Raw genomic sequence first — 13,215 nt, 5'->3', positions numbered from 1 at the left:
AAAGCTCACGGCTGCGTTGCACTTGCCGAGCGTGGTTTTGGGGTAGATGTCTCCGTAGCCCACTGTGGTCATGGTTATGATGGCCCACCAGAAAGACTGCGGGATGCTACTGAAAAGGGTCTCCGGGTGGCTCTGCTCCATGGTGTAGGCCAGCGCCGAGAACACAAAGATCCCTACACCCATGTACATGAGGAGCAGCCCCAGCTCTTTGAGACTCCTCTTGAGCGCGTAGGTCAGAGTCTGCAGCCCGGAGGAGTGGCGCGCCAGCTTGAAAATACGCGCGATGCGCATGATGCGGAGCGCCTGCACAGCCTGTTGCACGTTAGTCAGCTCCATCATGGATGAGGTGCCGAGGTAGGTGAGGGACAGGACCACGTAGAAAGGCATGATGGCCATAAAGTCTATGACGTTCATGAAGGAGAGTGCAAAGTGCAGCTTGTTCGGAGAGGAGGCGAGGCGCAGTAAGTACTCCGCGGTGAACCATAACATGCAGGCAGTCTCGATCGCCTCCAGGGTCGGGTGCTCTACCAGTTTTCCCTCAGCGTCCGTCACCTGGAGCTCCGGGATGGTCCCCACGCACATCACCACAGCCGAGACCAGCACCGAGAGGAAGGATGCGATGGCAATGACGCGCGCCGGCAGCGAGGAACCCGGCTTCTCCATCAGTCTCCACAGGAACCTCTGGCATCGCTGGCTGCGCGTAATGCACTGATCCACCTCCAGATCCTCCAGGATCACTTTCACTTTACTTGCAATCTCTGTCAGCTCCTCCTCTTTCTCATTCAAGTAACTTTTGCAACATTCATCCAAAACACTTTGGTCTATTTTCCAGAACTCCATCTCCTTGATGAAACAGATGGGGCATATTCCGGGTTTTATGTGGATTTCATCAAAGTAGTAAACATCGATGATGCACTTGAAGGCGTCGGGATCTCGGTCAAAGTAAAACTCTTTTCTGCCCGGATCGAAGTCATCACAAAGCGATGAGATAACTTCAGAATTCTCAGTTGAACAGTTCAACAACTCCGCCAGTCTGCTCTCGGGGTACCGGTTCAAAGCATCCCCGAAGAGCACCACCCGGACTCCGCCAATGTTCACAGCGATCTCCCCTTCGTCACACGAACCACGTCTATATTTTGGCTTCGGAACTGTCCACATTTTACTAAATATCTGACTGAATAAATATGTGTCCTATAATGTTAGAGTAGAGCGTACTAACCACAGTTGATGTCCATTATTTCGGCGCGTAAATGTTTCCTTTTCAGACTGTTGGATGCACTGAATGGCACAGATTGAGCGGCCAGCTTTCACACTTCCCACCTCTCTCTCTCTCTCTCTCTCTCTCTCTCTCTCTCTCTCTCTCACACACACACACACACACACACACACACACACACACACACACACACATTCATCTTGTCCTGTTGTAAAGAAGATTGGAATTTTCAGTTTTAGAAATACCCAAATAAAATATTCCATTATCAAACATATTGTTTGAACAAATATAATTTATGACTGCAGAGGTAATTGCTGTTTAAAATGATTCTGCACAGAACAGAGATAGCGCACTCTAGTGATCATGTTCTGTATAACAGTCAGTGGAAAGTAAAAAGGATGGAATGTTACCATGTATATTTACTTACTGCACTTAAGTACAAATTTAACTTGAGCATGCTGGTGTCTTATCCCTGACTTGTGAAAGCATAACAAATGCATTAAGATTTTTGGTTGTCTGATATATATTTTTTGGCTCAAATGTACCTTTTTTTTGCTCCATTTGTCTTTTCCTTCGGACTGTGAAGCTACAGCAAATAAAAGCACAATAATAACAATAATTCCAGCCGCATAAAGAAAGGAAGGTTATGTATGTTAAGGAAAACAGCACTGAAAATCTTTACAAATGAAAAAAACAGTATCAAATTTGTTAATTTCAGCTGCATAAAGAAAGGAAGGTTATGTATGTTAAGGAAAACAGCACTGAAAATCTTTACAAATGAAAAATACAATATCAAATTTGTAAATCAAATTTAAACTATTTATCAGACTTCATACAGCTCATTTAACAGGCTTTATACAATATTTTTTCATATAGGCAATTGTACTTTCCAAGAATGTAAACAGACTTTGGATAAACTTAAGGGTTATAACTTTAAATACAACTTTGATTCCAGTACTGTTACTTGTAACGGGGTAGTTTACATTATGGTATTGATCCTTTTACTTAAGTAAAGGATCTGAGTTCTCCTTCCACCATTGACGACATAACATACATTTAAAATAAAAGTGATACTTACAGACTCCAGGGGTGCAACTGAATTGTATGTTACTTTCAGTTAAATATTTCCATTTTATGTAACTTTATACGTCTAATCCTCTACATCTCAGAGGCAAATATTGTACTTTTACCTCACTACATTTATCCTAAAACTTTCCAGATCCAGATTAACAACACAAAATATGACCAACAAAAAATTATTATATTATTATATGAATAAGACTTTATTGATCCCCGAGAGGAAATTAACAAACTGCCCTGCAGTATATAAAGTAATTACAATGAGCTCCACCTTCACCAACTGCAACATTAAAGTGATGGACACAATAATGCACCAATAATTATAAACCAAAAATATAATACATATTATTCTGCAATGGTCTATTCTGCATAATGAGTACATTAATTTTTTTAAAATTCTAAATATATACTTTTGTATAGTTAACATTTTAATGCAGGGCGTTTACTTTCTAACAGAATATTCTACATTTTATAAGTAAAGATGTGAATACTTTTTCCACCTCTGACAGAGTCATAATATGCTTTCCCTTCCCTTTCCCGTGTAATGCACCGAGAAATTCCTGTTGTATTGAATAATGCGCAGCCGTGCATGAAGAAAGACACTTTCTCACACTGCAAGGGCTTTTAGCTTTCTAGTAAAATGCTCTCATTTATAATGCTTGAAGCTGTACACTGACATTAACATTTACAGTACACGGAAATGACAAAAAAACATTTTTAGAGACTGAATAAACAAATTGAAATGGTTCCACTTTTCTATGTGCAGCACATTATAAAGTGTAGTCCGTGTGCAGCTGATGTCACAAGATTATTTACACTGCTGTCCAAGGGAAACTTGACAGGTTTTTCTGGCTTTCTTTCTGTCTCACAAGAAGATATTCAAGGATGTGTTCGTCAATATAGATGTGTTTATTTGAGGGTCTTTATATTTCTGACCGGGTCCTTGTGTGGGTCCTCTCTTTGCTGACTGCTAGCTGAGCTCCAGCAGGTTGGTATTGACATGGAAGCAGATATAGGAGAAGTACTCTTGCGGACAGAGTCCTGGGATGTCACAGCTAACCTGCATGGCAGAGAGAAGAACACAGAAAATAGTGTGTCAGACACACCTTGAGCCAGTTTAAAATAATTATTCTTCTGCAGGTGTTTGTCTGTGCAACATTCAAATCATTTTTTTTGTTTTTATTTGTTAGGCATAATACTTATTTCTGCCTCATTTGCATGCAGTGAATGTGCCTGCAGTACAGTAGGCCACTTTTCTGGCTGTGGTCTGGTGCGGCCATGGATGAATTTGCATGAGACAGATGTCATTTCAAGAAGGCTGACAGCAGATGGATGGCAGCTCTCTCCATCACTCTGACATTCATCTGACTGGACAAACACTTCACTTACTTTCTGTGTGTAGAGTCAAATTATTTTTAACTATTCACTGCAATCTTTATCAATAAACTAGATAATAAAGCCATATGTATTACATTATGGACTGTGAGTTACAGGCTAAATGAAAAAGCTTAAGTGAACTAGCCACAGGCATTAGTAAAAGAAGTAACGGAACCACAATAATAACTTAAAGCTGCTAAAGGGTGAGTGAATATTGGACTTAGATTCAGCAGGTGAACAGAAACAGTCCTTCAGATCAATGTGTCTCTGTGTGATAACAATAATAATAATAATAATAATAATAATAATTCATTTTAATTATGGGCACCTTTCTGAAGACTCAAGGTCACCTTACAAAATAAAAAATAAAATACTCAGTCCATCAAACAAGCAGTCATATTAGCAGGCAATAAAACTACATACAAATACTAATAAAACTATATAAATATACTACTGATAATAACAAAGAGAAAGGTGGGGTCATTTAAGTGAAAGCAGGTGAAATTAAAGGGAGTAGGCCTGTCTAAAAAGTGATGGTGTCTGTGGTGTGTTTAGTGCTTATTGTGATGCCCCCAAGTGGTCACAAAACAGAAAGTAATGTTCATTTAAAGGTGTGCTGTGGCCTTTTCTTGACAACAATCAACAGTAATGTTTACAGTCAGTGTTAATCACCAAGTCACACAATTACACCCTTAAGGTCAAACAGACAGACAAAAAGTACACGAGGATTATCAGCTAAGTGAAGTAAATTTACACATATTACAACAAACATTAAAACCTAAAAAAGCATCATGACAAACTACACACAAAAAACTAACAAGAAAACAAGTATTCATTCTTTTGTATGTACGCTAAACATCATTGAAGAGGGCATAACTTAATTTACGTCGCATGTCATAACTAAGCATAGACTACTGGATTCACAGTGGATTCAAGTCTTGTGTGTGTTGGAAACATTTCTCCTCTCGTTTGTGGACTTTGTCACTCTTTACATCACCTCACTGCCTCCTTGTCAGCCTCACAATATTTAACCTCCCTGAGGTGATGCAGTTACAGCCTACTGAGCAAACTAGGAGGTAGAGTAAGAACATTCCACCTCATATCTATGCTCCCAATGACAACTAGTGACGGCCTTTTAATGGCGTGTGATAACATTTGAATCGGGGCGTTGATGAAGATGTGATCAGATGTGACTGAAAGCTACAGAAAAAGAAAATAAGTCGACCTTGAGTTGAGATTGTTTTGTCATACTGATCCTGATGTCCATAGTCAACCATGCATGTGTTTGTGTCTTTCTGCATGTTCTTCTGTGTCGAAATATGAATGTAACACTAGCTGTTTCCATTAAAGTCGAATCAAATTCTGAAATTAAATTTTGAAACGCTGCAAATTAGCGATATTTCCATCAAATGGTTAAGAGCAAACAAACAAAGGTGCATAAACGTACTTTTGTAAGAAGATGGCAGTGTAATGTGTTGCTGTAGGCTAATCCTTCAATCAACAGGAGAAGAAGAAAAGATTGCAAGTGAGAAAAATGTATAAAAAAGAAGTTGATAATTGGGCAACTTTGGCCACATAGAGAGGAAATGGAGAGAAGTCTTCAGGAAATAGATTCAATTGGGCAACTTATAATTGTTTTTTCATGTCAGAGGAAATAGCTGATCAGTCATGTGAGTTAAGTGTTCGCAACGTCAGAACTTATTCGGAGGAATCATTTCCATCTCCTGTTTAGCGCATTAACTATTTTTTTGAAAAGACAAATATCACCTCAAGAAAGAGTAAAAACTTTTATGCACATTTTGAAAGTTTTATACAATTTCGGAGTTTCCATAAAGTTTTTGTCATGCAAATTTTCAAAAATAGAAATAGCATAGAAATTCACTGATGGAAATGCGTCTCATGACTTCATGTAGCAGTGAAAGTGTGTGTGGCCTCTTACATCTGTCTTGCTGGCAGTGGCGGTGGGGTCCAAATGTATGAACAGCGAGGCGAGTTTTTCTCTCAGTTTCTTTGAACGCTTCTTATCCGTGTGCAGCACAAGAGCCTGATAGTTCACTGGTAATCCATACCTAGAAGGAGATGCCAGTATGAGTCACAGGAAGGTGAATCACATGCCATTTTTCATTATTATTGAGAGAAATTAGTTGAGTCATCAGCACTGACCTGAGGACTGATTCCACAAATACCCTCAATGCTTTCAAGTGAATCCAGGCAACAAAGATCTCACTGAAATTCACCTTCAGCCAGCGCACAAAGACTCCCTATGGAGGAGGGATGCACATTAATATTGTGCAACTAACACATACATTAAAGAAATAACCCTTTGACATTGGACTCACATATTGTTCCTCCTTGCGAGCACGGTGCTGCCTGATCTCCTCCTGCTTCTTCGCCTCCACATCGAAGCTGTACTCGCGCACGGTGAACCTGTGTGGATCAGAGGCTACACTATGGTAATTCACACAGACAACACGGCTTTGACTTGACGGGAAACTTTCTGTCAATCCGTCCTGCTTACTTGCTCTCCTGGGCTTTGGCTTTGAATTCACACACAGCTCTTTTGAAAAGTGTAACTGAGAAGAGGCCTCCCTCTGTGTCCTCGTACAGCTTCCTGATGATCACACAAAACAGGGAGAAAGGAGAAAAATTAGAGCGATGAAAACATACAGCAACAGGTCAAGCTAAAAGACAACAAAGAAAAGAGACTGGGTGACATTAAGGTAGTGTGAGTTGTGATGGAAGACTAGATATTGTGTACAGAAGCCAAGAGTTGCAGATAATAATAATAATAATACTAATAATAATACTACTACTACTAATAATAATAATAATAATAACAATAATAATAATAATAATAATAATACAAGACACAAGAAATAAAACAAAACAAAGAGAGCGGTGCCGTGCGGTTACAGAAAATAATAAAACAAAGAAAAAAGAAGAAGTGCAGTGCAGTCAAACGGAGTAAGCTAATTGGAACAGATGAGTTTTGATTCTGGATTTAAATAATGGGAAAGAGTCTGTGTTTCGGATGTCCGGTGGGAGTGAGTTTGTTAGAATAATCTGTTGTTCTGTCTCTTATTCTGTCTCTGTTGTCTGTCTCTGTGGATGGGGGTCACTATCTGATTGAGGTAGGTCACTATCTATGCATGCATAATTCACCAACTGTGTCCTCTCTCTGTGCATTTATAGATTAATCATGCAAGATGCTTTGATACAATGATCATGTGCAAATATTGTTTAAAACTGTGATTACTCTAAATACATCCAAATTTAATACATTTATTCCATCTGCTTAAACTTTCTCTGTCCTACTTAGAGTAAGATTCTATAATCACAAAAAGATATATTTTATGTTTTATATTTTATATGAACATTGCAAAATCTGTGTCTCCAATAATATCTCTGCAAGTCATACCAAGGCAGGAGTTTGTGTTTTGAAAGTTTTGTTAACAGGTCAGGTCACAGACATGGTGTGCTGAGCAGAAAGATAACTGTCTTCTCTGCTTGGTGACATGACGTGTCCACGTATGCAATAAACTGACAAATCAAAGGATCGGAAGGAGCCACCTTCTGGAAGAGATCTACCTACATTCTTAGTAAACTTTGTTAAGATATAAAAAAGGGTTCAAGGGAAAGTAGACTGGCCCAGTCACCACCCATGACCCACCCATTATGTCTTTGCCATGCCTTTATTAATCTTATTTTGTTTGCTTTTGATATTGAAATATACTTTATTGCTCATCTATTATAAGTTAACTATAAGTTAACTATTATTTTTGCAACTATCGGATCTAAAGCGAGAACAATGCCTTATTACTTGTTAATTAATGGTTATTAAGGACCTAATTATAAAGCGTTACCAATACATGTTTTCCACTGAAAAAGAAAACATTTCCTCCCCTGCACCTGATCCAAGCTGCACAGCGACTCTTACTTTCTGCCGGTAATAGAACACCTGTGGTTACTAAGCCAGACCTTCGGGATGCTGAGAGAGGGTACCTGGGGCTCTGCTGGTGCGCTTGTTCTGAGATCAAGTGGATTGGCTTCGTCTTACAGCCAAGAGAGGATAAAGACGGCTCACCTGCTGGACCGCGGAACCACAAAGTCGGACAAAGATTCATAGGTCGTCTCCCACATCAAGTAGCTCCCTCTGTAACCAACAACACATACTGAAATTACACTCACACAAATCACAAAATAAAGACCTTTTAGCGTGAATCTGTCACTAACCTGGTCACCACTACCAGGAGAGTGGTGAGGTACTCTGACACCACCAGGTCTTCCTTCCTCACTATGTTATTCAGACCGAGAGTTTGCAAAGTCCCACTTGAAGGAAACACACGTTCAAGTTCAACATTTCATAGCACATAAAATGATGTATTTAATCTTTATATTATTACAGTAACTGACGTCACTTACTGTCCTTTGTGGTCAAGACTTTGCAAGCTCATTTTCACACTGTTGTACGCCATAGTTCGGGATTTTAATTCCATCTCCATCTGGGAAACTTCCTGACACACATGCAGGTATTAACAGCATGTAAACATCAGGAACACGTGATAACTTATATAAATACCCATACTTATACTCATTGAAATACCTTTACTATCATTTAGTAATTGGTGTTTGTAAGATTTGGGTGATTTCCAGGCAAAGAGGTTCCAATGAGGTCAAGTTGAATAATTAGATGAACACTGGAGGAATCAGTGTTTTTGGACACAGAGACCAAAACATTCATGCTTTGCTTCACTTTGTAGTATTCTTTTTTTTTTTTTTTAACTTGGTGAAATGTATGTACTTTTTGTGGGCACCCCAGTAATTATGCATCTCTTGCAACCAAGCGGCGACCTCCAACAAGGAGTCTAAGTGCCTTAGACTGCAGTTCCTCAAATGGCCACTTGAGGCTGGCTCATAATATAATGTTTAATTTCCATTTGACAATTAAAAAAGACATACCAATTTATCGAGTCGTGCAATATACTGCATAGAATAAAAGCTTTATGTTATCAAATTATAGGATTCTGCCCACATATAGACACATGTAAAGACAAATGGTAAGTTTAATCAGCATTTTATACCTTAAGGTTGTTTGTTTGCTTGTAACTGTCAGTGGCTGATACATTGTTTGTGTTTGTTAAACACACAGTAATATCTGCTATGAAGTTTTAGTGTGTTTTCTCTGCTCTAGCTTTCCCAGTTTAGGTTAAGTAAGGGAAGTGCACAAACATCTCCCGCTTCAGTAGAGGAATGTGAAAACACCTCTACTGAAACTCTTTTCAGTAAAGATGTAATCATCTCTACTGAAAAGCTTTGCACAGACACAAAGTCAGACATTTTAGGGGACATCAACAAAAACAAAACAATATTTTGAGTGGACGGGGACTTTAAACCAATCTCAATTGTCGTGGAGAGCCCAGGTTAGCAGAATGCCAATAACAAGATTATACCAACAGTCTACATCTGTGAGTCAGACTAATCCCCATAGACCCCCATGTTAAAATACCCAAACTTTAAAGCAGAAATAAACATGTTTATAACTTGGTACACAAAATGATTTTGGTCTCTGTAGCTAATTTAATTTATGACAACTGTACAGAATTGTACATACAACTCAACCATTTAAAATATATGACTTAAAAGCTTAAAGTTATGCATAATTTAGGGTACAGCCAGTTTGAGTGACAGGTGGTTGTCGTCACAGCTCTACAGTGTCTCTGCAGAAACCAGATCAGTGACGTCATTGAGAAATCCAGGTTTCATACAGTCTATGCTTATTATGCTAGATATTAAATATGAATAAGATCAGAATATTAGAATAATAGCTAGCCCTTCAAATGTGATTTGAGGGAAGTATGAGTGGAGCTTAACAGTCCTATAGCTTTGCATGCTATCTGCACCACTCATTGTTCGGTATTTGACTTTAAGACACTTTCAGAGGTCCAATCATATCAAACAATTTTAATGAAGCTTAAGACACTTCCACTGTATGTCTCGAGTACTCCTTTAAGGTGATCATGACTGTAATAACTTTATTTACATGCCACTTTTTATTAATTTCTTATTTCCATTAGTTAGTACCTTGTTAATGATGTCTGCCAGGCTGGAGAGAGGCAGAGCCGTAGGATACTTTGCTTTGTCCCACTGAAACTTGGTCATGTAGCTCATCAGGTCCACTAAGAAACACATAAGAAGTCGTTACTACAGAACAAATACTGTACAAGTGTAAACATCACAAAAAAAAAAACAACCCAAGGACAATGACAGTGTAAAAATGCACACTTTGCATAAGAAGCCACACAGCACTGCAATCCAGCTCAGAGAGCAAATAGCCAGCAGGTAAAATACCCCTTAGAGACTTGAGGTAAGCTTTCAGTGGTGATATGATGGTTGTCTGATTCTTGCCGTGGTCTGATGGGGGAAAGTGATCAGAGACACTGGTTAGCCTGGTTTATGTTGAGCAGCTGTCCTGCTGCCTCTATGTAGGAGAATAATACAAAGTAAGGGATCCATGTTGGCTCTGTGGGAGTGGATGTTTGTGTGTGTACACATGCATATGGAGCATGTTTTAAGTAGTCTCATTTGCAGTGTGCATGTAACCCGGGGCTTCACTTACTTAATGAGTTTCTATACGATGTAATTAACACCCTCAGAATGTGTGTTTGTGTGTGACTCACCTCCATTGGCTAAGGCATTTTCCAGCACTTTGTCACTGGACTGCTCCATCACCTCCCTCATACAATGATGCGTTTTTTTAATCACGCTGACCAGGCAACAGGGACAAAAATATCATAATTATTATAACACACATAGTAACGCTGTTTATTGATGTATTTATATGTAATTAATTTAGGTTAAATGTTAATCAATTATTGGCTTCTTTTTTTAAGACATATATTTTCTCCAAATTTGGGGTCACAGTTAATCATGAATGTCCAACAAGGGATTTATTTGTCCAATTCAAAACCTTGTGCTGATTCAGACAATGAACCAAACATTAAAACAAGTCTGGGCTAAATTACAAGACAAACTCTGGCTGGTTTGCGCCTCCGAGGCCACATTTTTATGTCACAAATTGGTTGTAACATCAGATACACCGACAATGAATTTAAAATCAGGAGGAAAAACTAACCGTCAGCTGCCCCTGACCATCAATTAATCATGGTGCAGACCTCACACAAGCTCAGAGTTACAAGTCTTAAATAAGGACAAAGCTGCACATTAAGCTACAAACAATTCAGTTAACGACTGAAGAACACAGGTTCTGCGTGCATGGGGTATTTCAGTTTGGTTGATCATTCTTGGATTGTTGTTTATTTTACCTTTCAGTCAGTGTGTCTAGCCTGGACAGATCATCTGACACGCTGAGCAGACTGTCCAGTATTCCCACCTGGGGTCATAGCATACACAGCAAAGTCAGTGCGATTGTGGCGAATGCACAATGGATTTTAAATAGGGAGCAACAGTTCAGCGTGTATAATTACTTGTGATCATACTGATGTTAAAGATTAAGCCTAAAGATGTCCACATATAATTTCCAACATGACCCTTTTTTCACGTTTGAACTCTTGGTAAGAATGAAGAACTGCTGCTAAAATACTAACCCCGGCAGCCAAGGTGAACATTGATCACGTTGAGTGAAATGGGTCAGATGGAAATTTTGCCTCAAACTGTAGAGAGCAACCTGAGCCTTCATCCCTTCACCAGAGAAGGACACCAAACACCATCATCCTCCTCAACTACACTCTACTGTACTGCTATAAACACACAGCGAACACACACACTTAACTTTCTTGAATTTTTTTGTAAAATGCTGAACCATCCATATCTGGTTCCTGTGTATATATTGACTCTGTATAATTAACTTGGCTCCATCAACAGATGATACGCAGCCTCACCTTGAGCTCTGGAATGGAGAACTTGCAGCAGGAGGCCAGGTTGGTTTTGGCAATGGTGTGCTTGAGTTTCTCTACGCTGGTTAAACTGGTCTTGTCCAGAGGGACAGAAATCAACCACACGTCTGTCATGACTCCCAGTGCTTCACATAGAGACCTCCAGTCAAAATCCTCCCCACTAGAGCGGGCTTTGGCACCAAACAGACTGTGACCCGGAGCAAACACACTGACAATAAGCCATCATCTAAAGCACACAGGCTTTCATGCTAAGATGACTTTTGCAAAATAACATTTAACAACTCTGTTTGTATTTTTCTATCTCTGTTTCCATTAGGTCATTGAGTGTTACAGGATCTGTTAACATTTGTCTTTGGTTATGGCAGCTTGAAGTCCAATAAATGAAATTAGAAAATTAAAAGAAATAACCTTTCAAAGCAAGGATGCTTACCGTCAGGTTATCCTCATGACCGTCCTGTGTCAGTCCCACTGTAGGTGCTGGAAAGTCTGAGCAGCAGCTTCACCTGAGACTGACTGACAGCCAGTGACAACCAGCCCAGTGCCTCAGGATCACTAACAACACCCCAGGTGATTTGAGTATATTAGGCTAAGACCTGTGGCTAAGACGTTAACTACATATATACACTGTTATATGAAGAATTATTTAGAGAAATTTGACCGTGGTAAGTTTACTATTGTTATATTTTCTTGTGTATTGTATATTATTATTGTATATTACTCATGCTCCACCTTATTTGTATCTATCTATCTATCTATCTATCTATCTCTCTCTCTCTCTCTCTCTCTCTCTCTCTATATATATATATATATATATATATATATATATTCACTCTATAGATACTAAGAAATGCCATTATTTTTTGCCATGCCTAAATTGGTATGTTCATGTATAATGTAGGGCTGTGCGATATATCGATATAAAAATATATCGATATATTTTCAAATGTGATATGGAATTAGACCATATCGCATATATCGATATAGCTCAATTTTTTTCTTTCTTTACATATAAATGCTGACCTTACGAGGGTTTGTCATATTTAGTTATTTCGTAATGTTCATTATTCTTTTTTCGTATAAATATATTTATTTCAGAAAAAGATTGGCCTATTTTATTTCACAGGGTATTTTTATTTAAGATTTTTTATTTATTTAATGTGCAGTTTATGGAGCTTTGATTTAGAAAAAAGGTACTCCTGTTGTTATATAGTATTTATGTTCACTTAAATAAACAGTTCTAATAAAACTACTTGTGACATGTCGTATTTGGCTTTGACTTTGACTGAACATTTGCTCTCACTTTAGGATAAAAATATCGGGATATATATTGTATATCGATATTCATCCTAAATATAACGCGAAATGACTTTTTGTCCATACTGCCCAGCCCATGAGAAATACAGCAAAAAACTTAACCCGTAGCATAAATACAACATTGGGTTAGCATATTGCAAAATAGCATTACGTTATATCCTACGTCCTCCAATGCTAAATTTATTGCTCATATTAGTTTATGTTGTCTTTATGCGTAGTCTTTCTGGTTTGTATGGCAGGTGTTGAAAACGGTCGTAAAAAGTAATTTGCAGGCGGTTTTAATTTAAATTTTAAAGGTGACAGTGACAGTTACGG

At 38.6% G+C, this 13,215-nt stretch overlaps 2 protein-coding genes across 2 annotated transcripts in view; both read right to left on the bottom strand.

Moving 5' to 3' along the window:
• The window catches only part of kcnf1b (potassium voltage-gated channel, subfamily F, member 1b), a 2,924-nt gene extending 1,632 nt beyond the window's left edge, over positions 1-1,292 (bottom strand). The window contains exon 1 of the mRNA XM_059353530.1: positions 1-1,292. This exon is cut by the window's left edge and continues 220 nt beyond it. Within this exon, the coding sequence (XP_059209513.1) occupies positions 1-1,158 (1,158 nt within the window). The 5' untranslated portion in view covers positions 1,159-1,292.
• A 1,961-nt stretch (positions 1,293-3,253) lies between these two features.
• atp6v1c2 (ATPase H+ transporting V1 subunit C2) lies at positions 3,254-11,739 on the bottom strand. Its single transcript, XM_059353702.1, has 12 exons — positions 11,572-11,739; positions 10,996-11,063; positions 10,351-10,436; positions 9,755-9,849; positions 8,096-8,187; positions 7,907-8,002; positions 7,758-7,826; positions 6,192-6,284; positions 6,013-6,100; positions 5,837-5,934; positions 5,613-5,742; positions 3,254-3,356 (listed from the first exon to the last, which is right to left on the bottom strand). The coding sequence occupies exons 1-12, from the start codon at positions 11,698-11,700 to the stop codon at positions 3,267-3,269; spliced, it is 1,134 nt and encodes a 377-aa protein (XP_059209685.1). The 5' UTR covers positions 11,701-11,739; the 3' UTR covers positions 3,254-3,266.
• Between the last annotated feature and the right edge of the window lie 1,476 nt (positions 11,740-13,215).

The sequence above is a fragment of the Centropristis striata genome, chromosome 16 (genome assembly GCF_030273125.1).
Source record: "Centropristis striata isolate RG_2023a ecotype Rhode Island chromosome 16, C.striata_1.0, whole genome shotgun sequence".
Taxonomy (NCBI): Eukaryota; Metazoa; Chordata; class Actinopteri; order Perciformes; family Serranidae; genus Centropristis; species Centropristis striata.
Note: the sequence above shows the minus strand (reverse complement) of the source record. Positions and strands in the feature narration are given on the sequence as shown.

Excerpts from the sequence above, each read along its gene's own strand:
- atp6v1c2 (XM_059353702.1), bottom strand. The coding sequence starts at position 11,700 with ATGACAGACGTGTGGTTGATTTCTGTCCCTCTGGACAAGACCAGTTTA. Across the intron at positions 8,188-9,754 it reads TGGCAGACATCATTAACAAG|GAAGTTTCCCAGATGGAGAT; the intron begins GTACTAACTAAT and ends CATGTGTGTCAG. Across the intron at positions 8,003-8,095 it reads AGTCTTGACCACAAAGGACA|TGGGACTTTGCAAACTCTCG; the intron begins GTAAGTGACGTC and ends GTTTCCTTCAAG.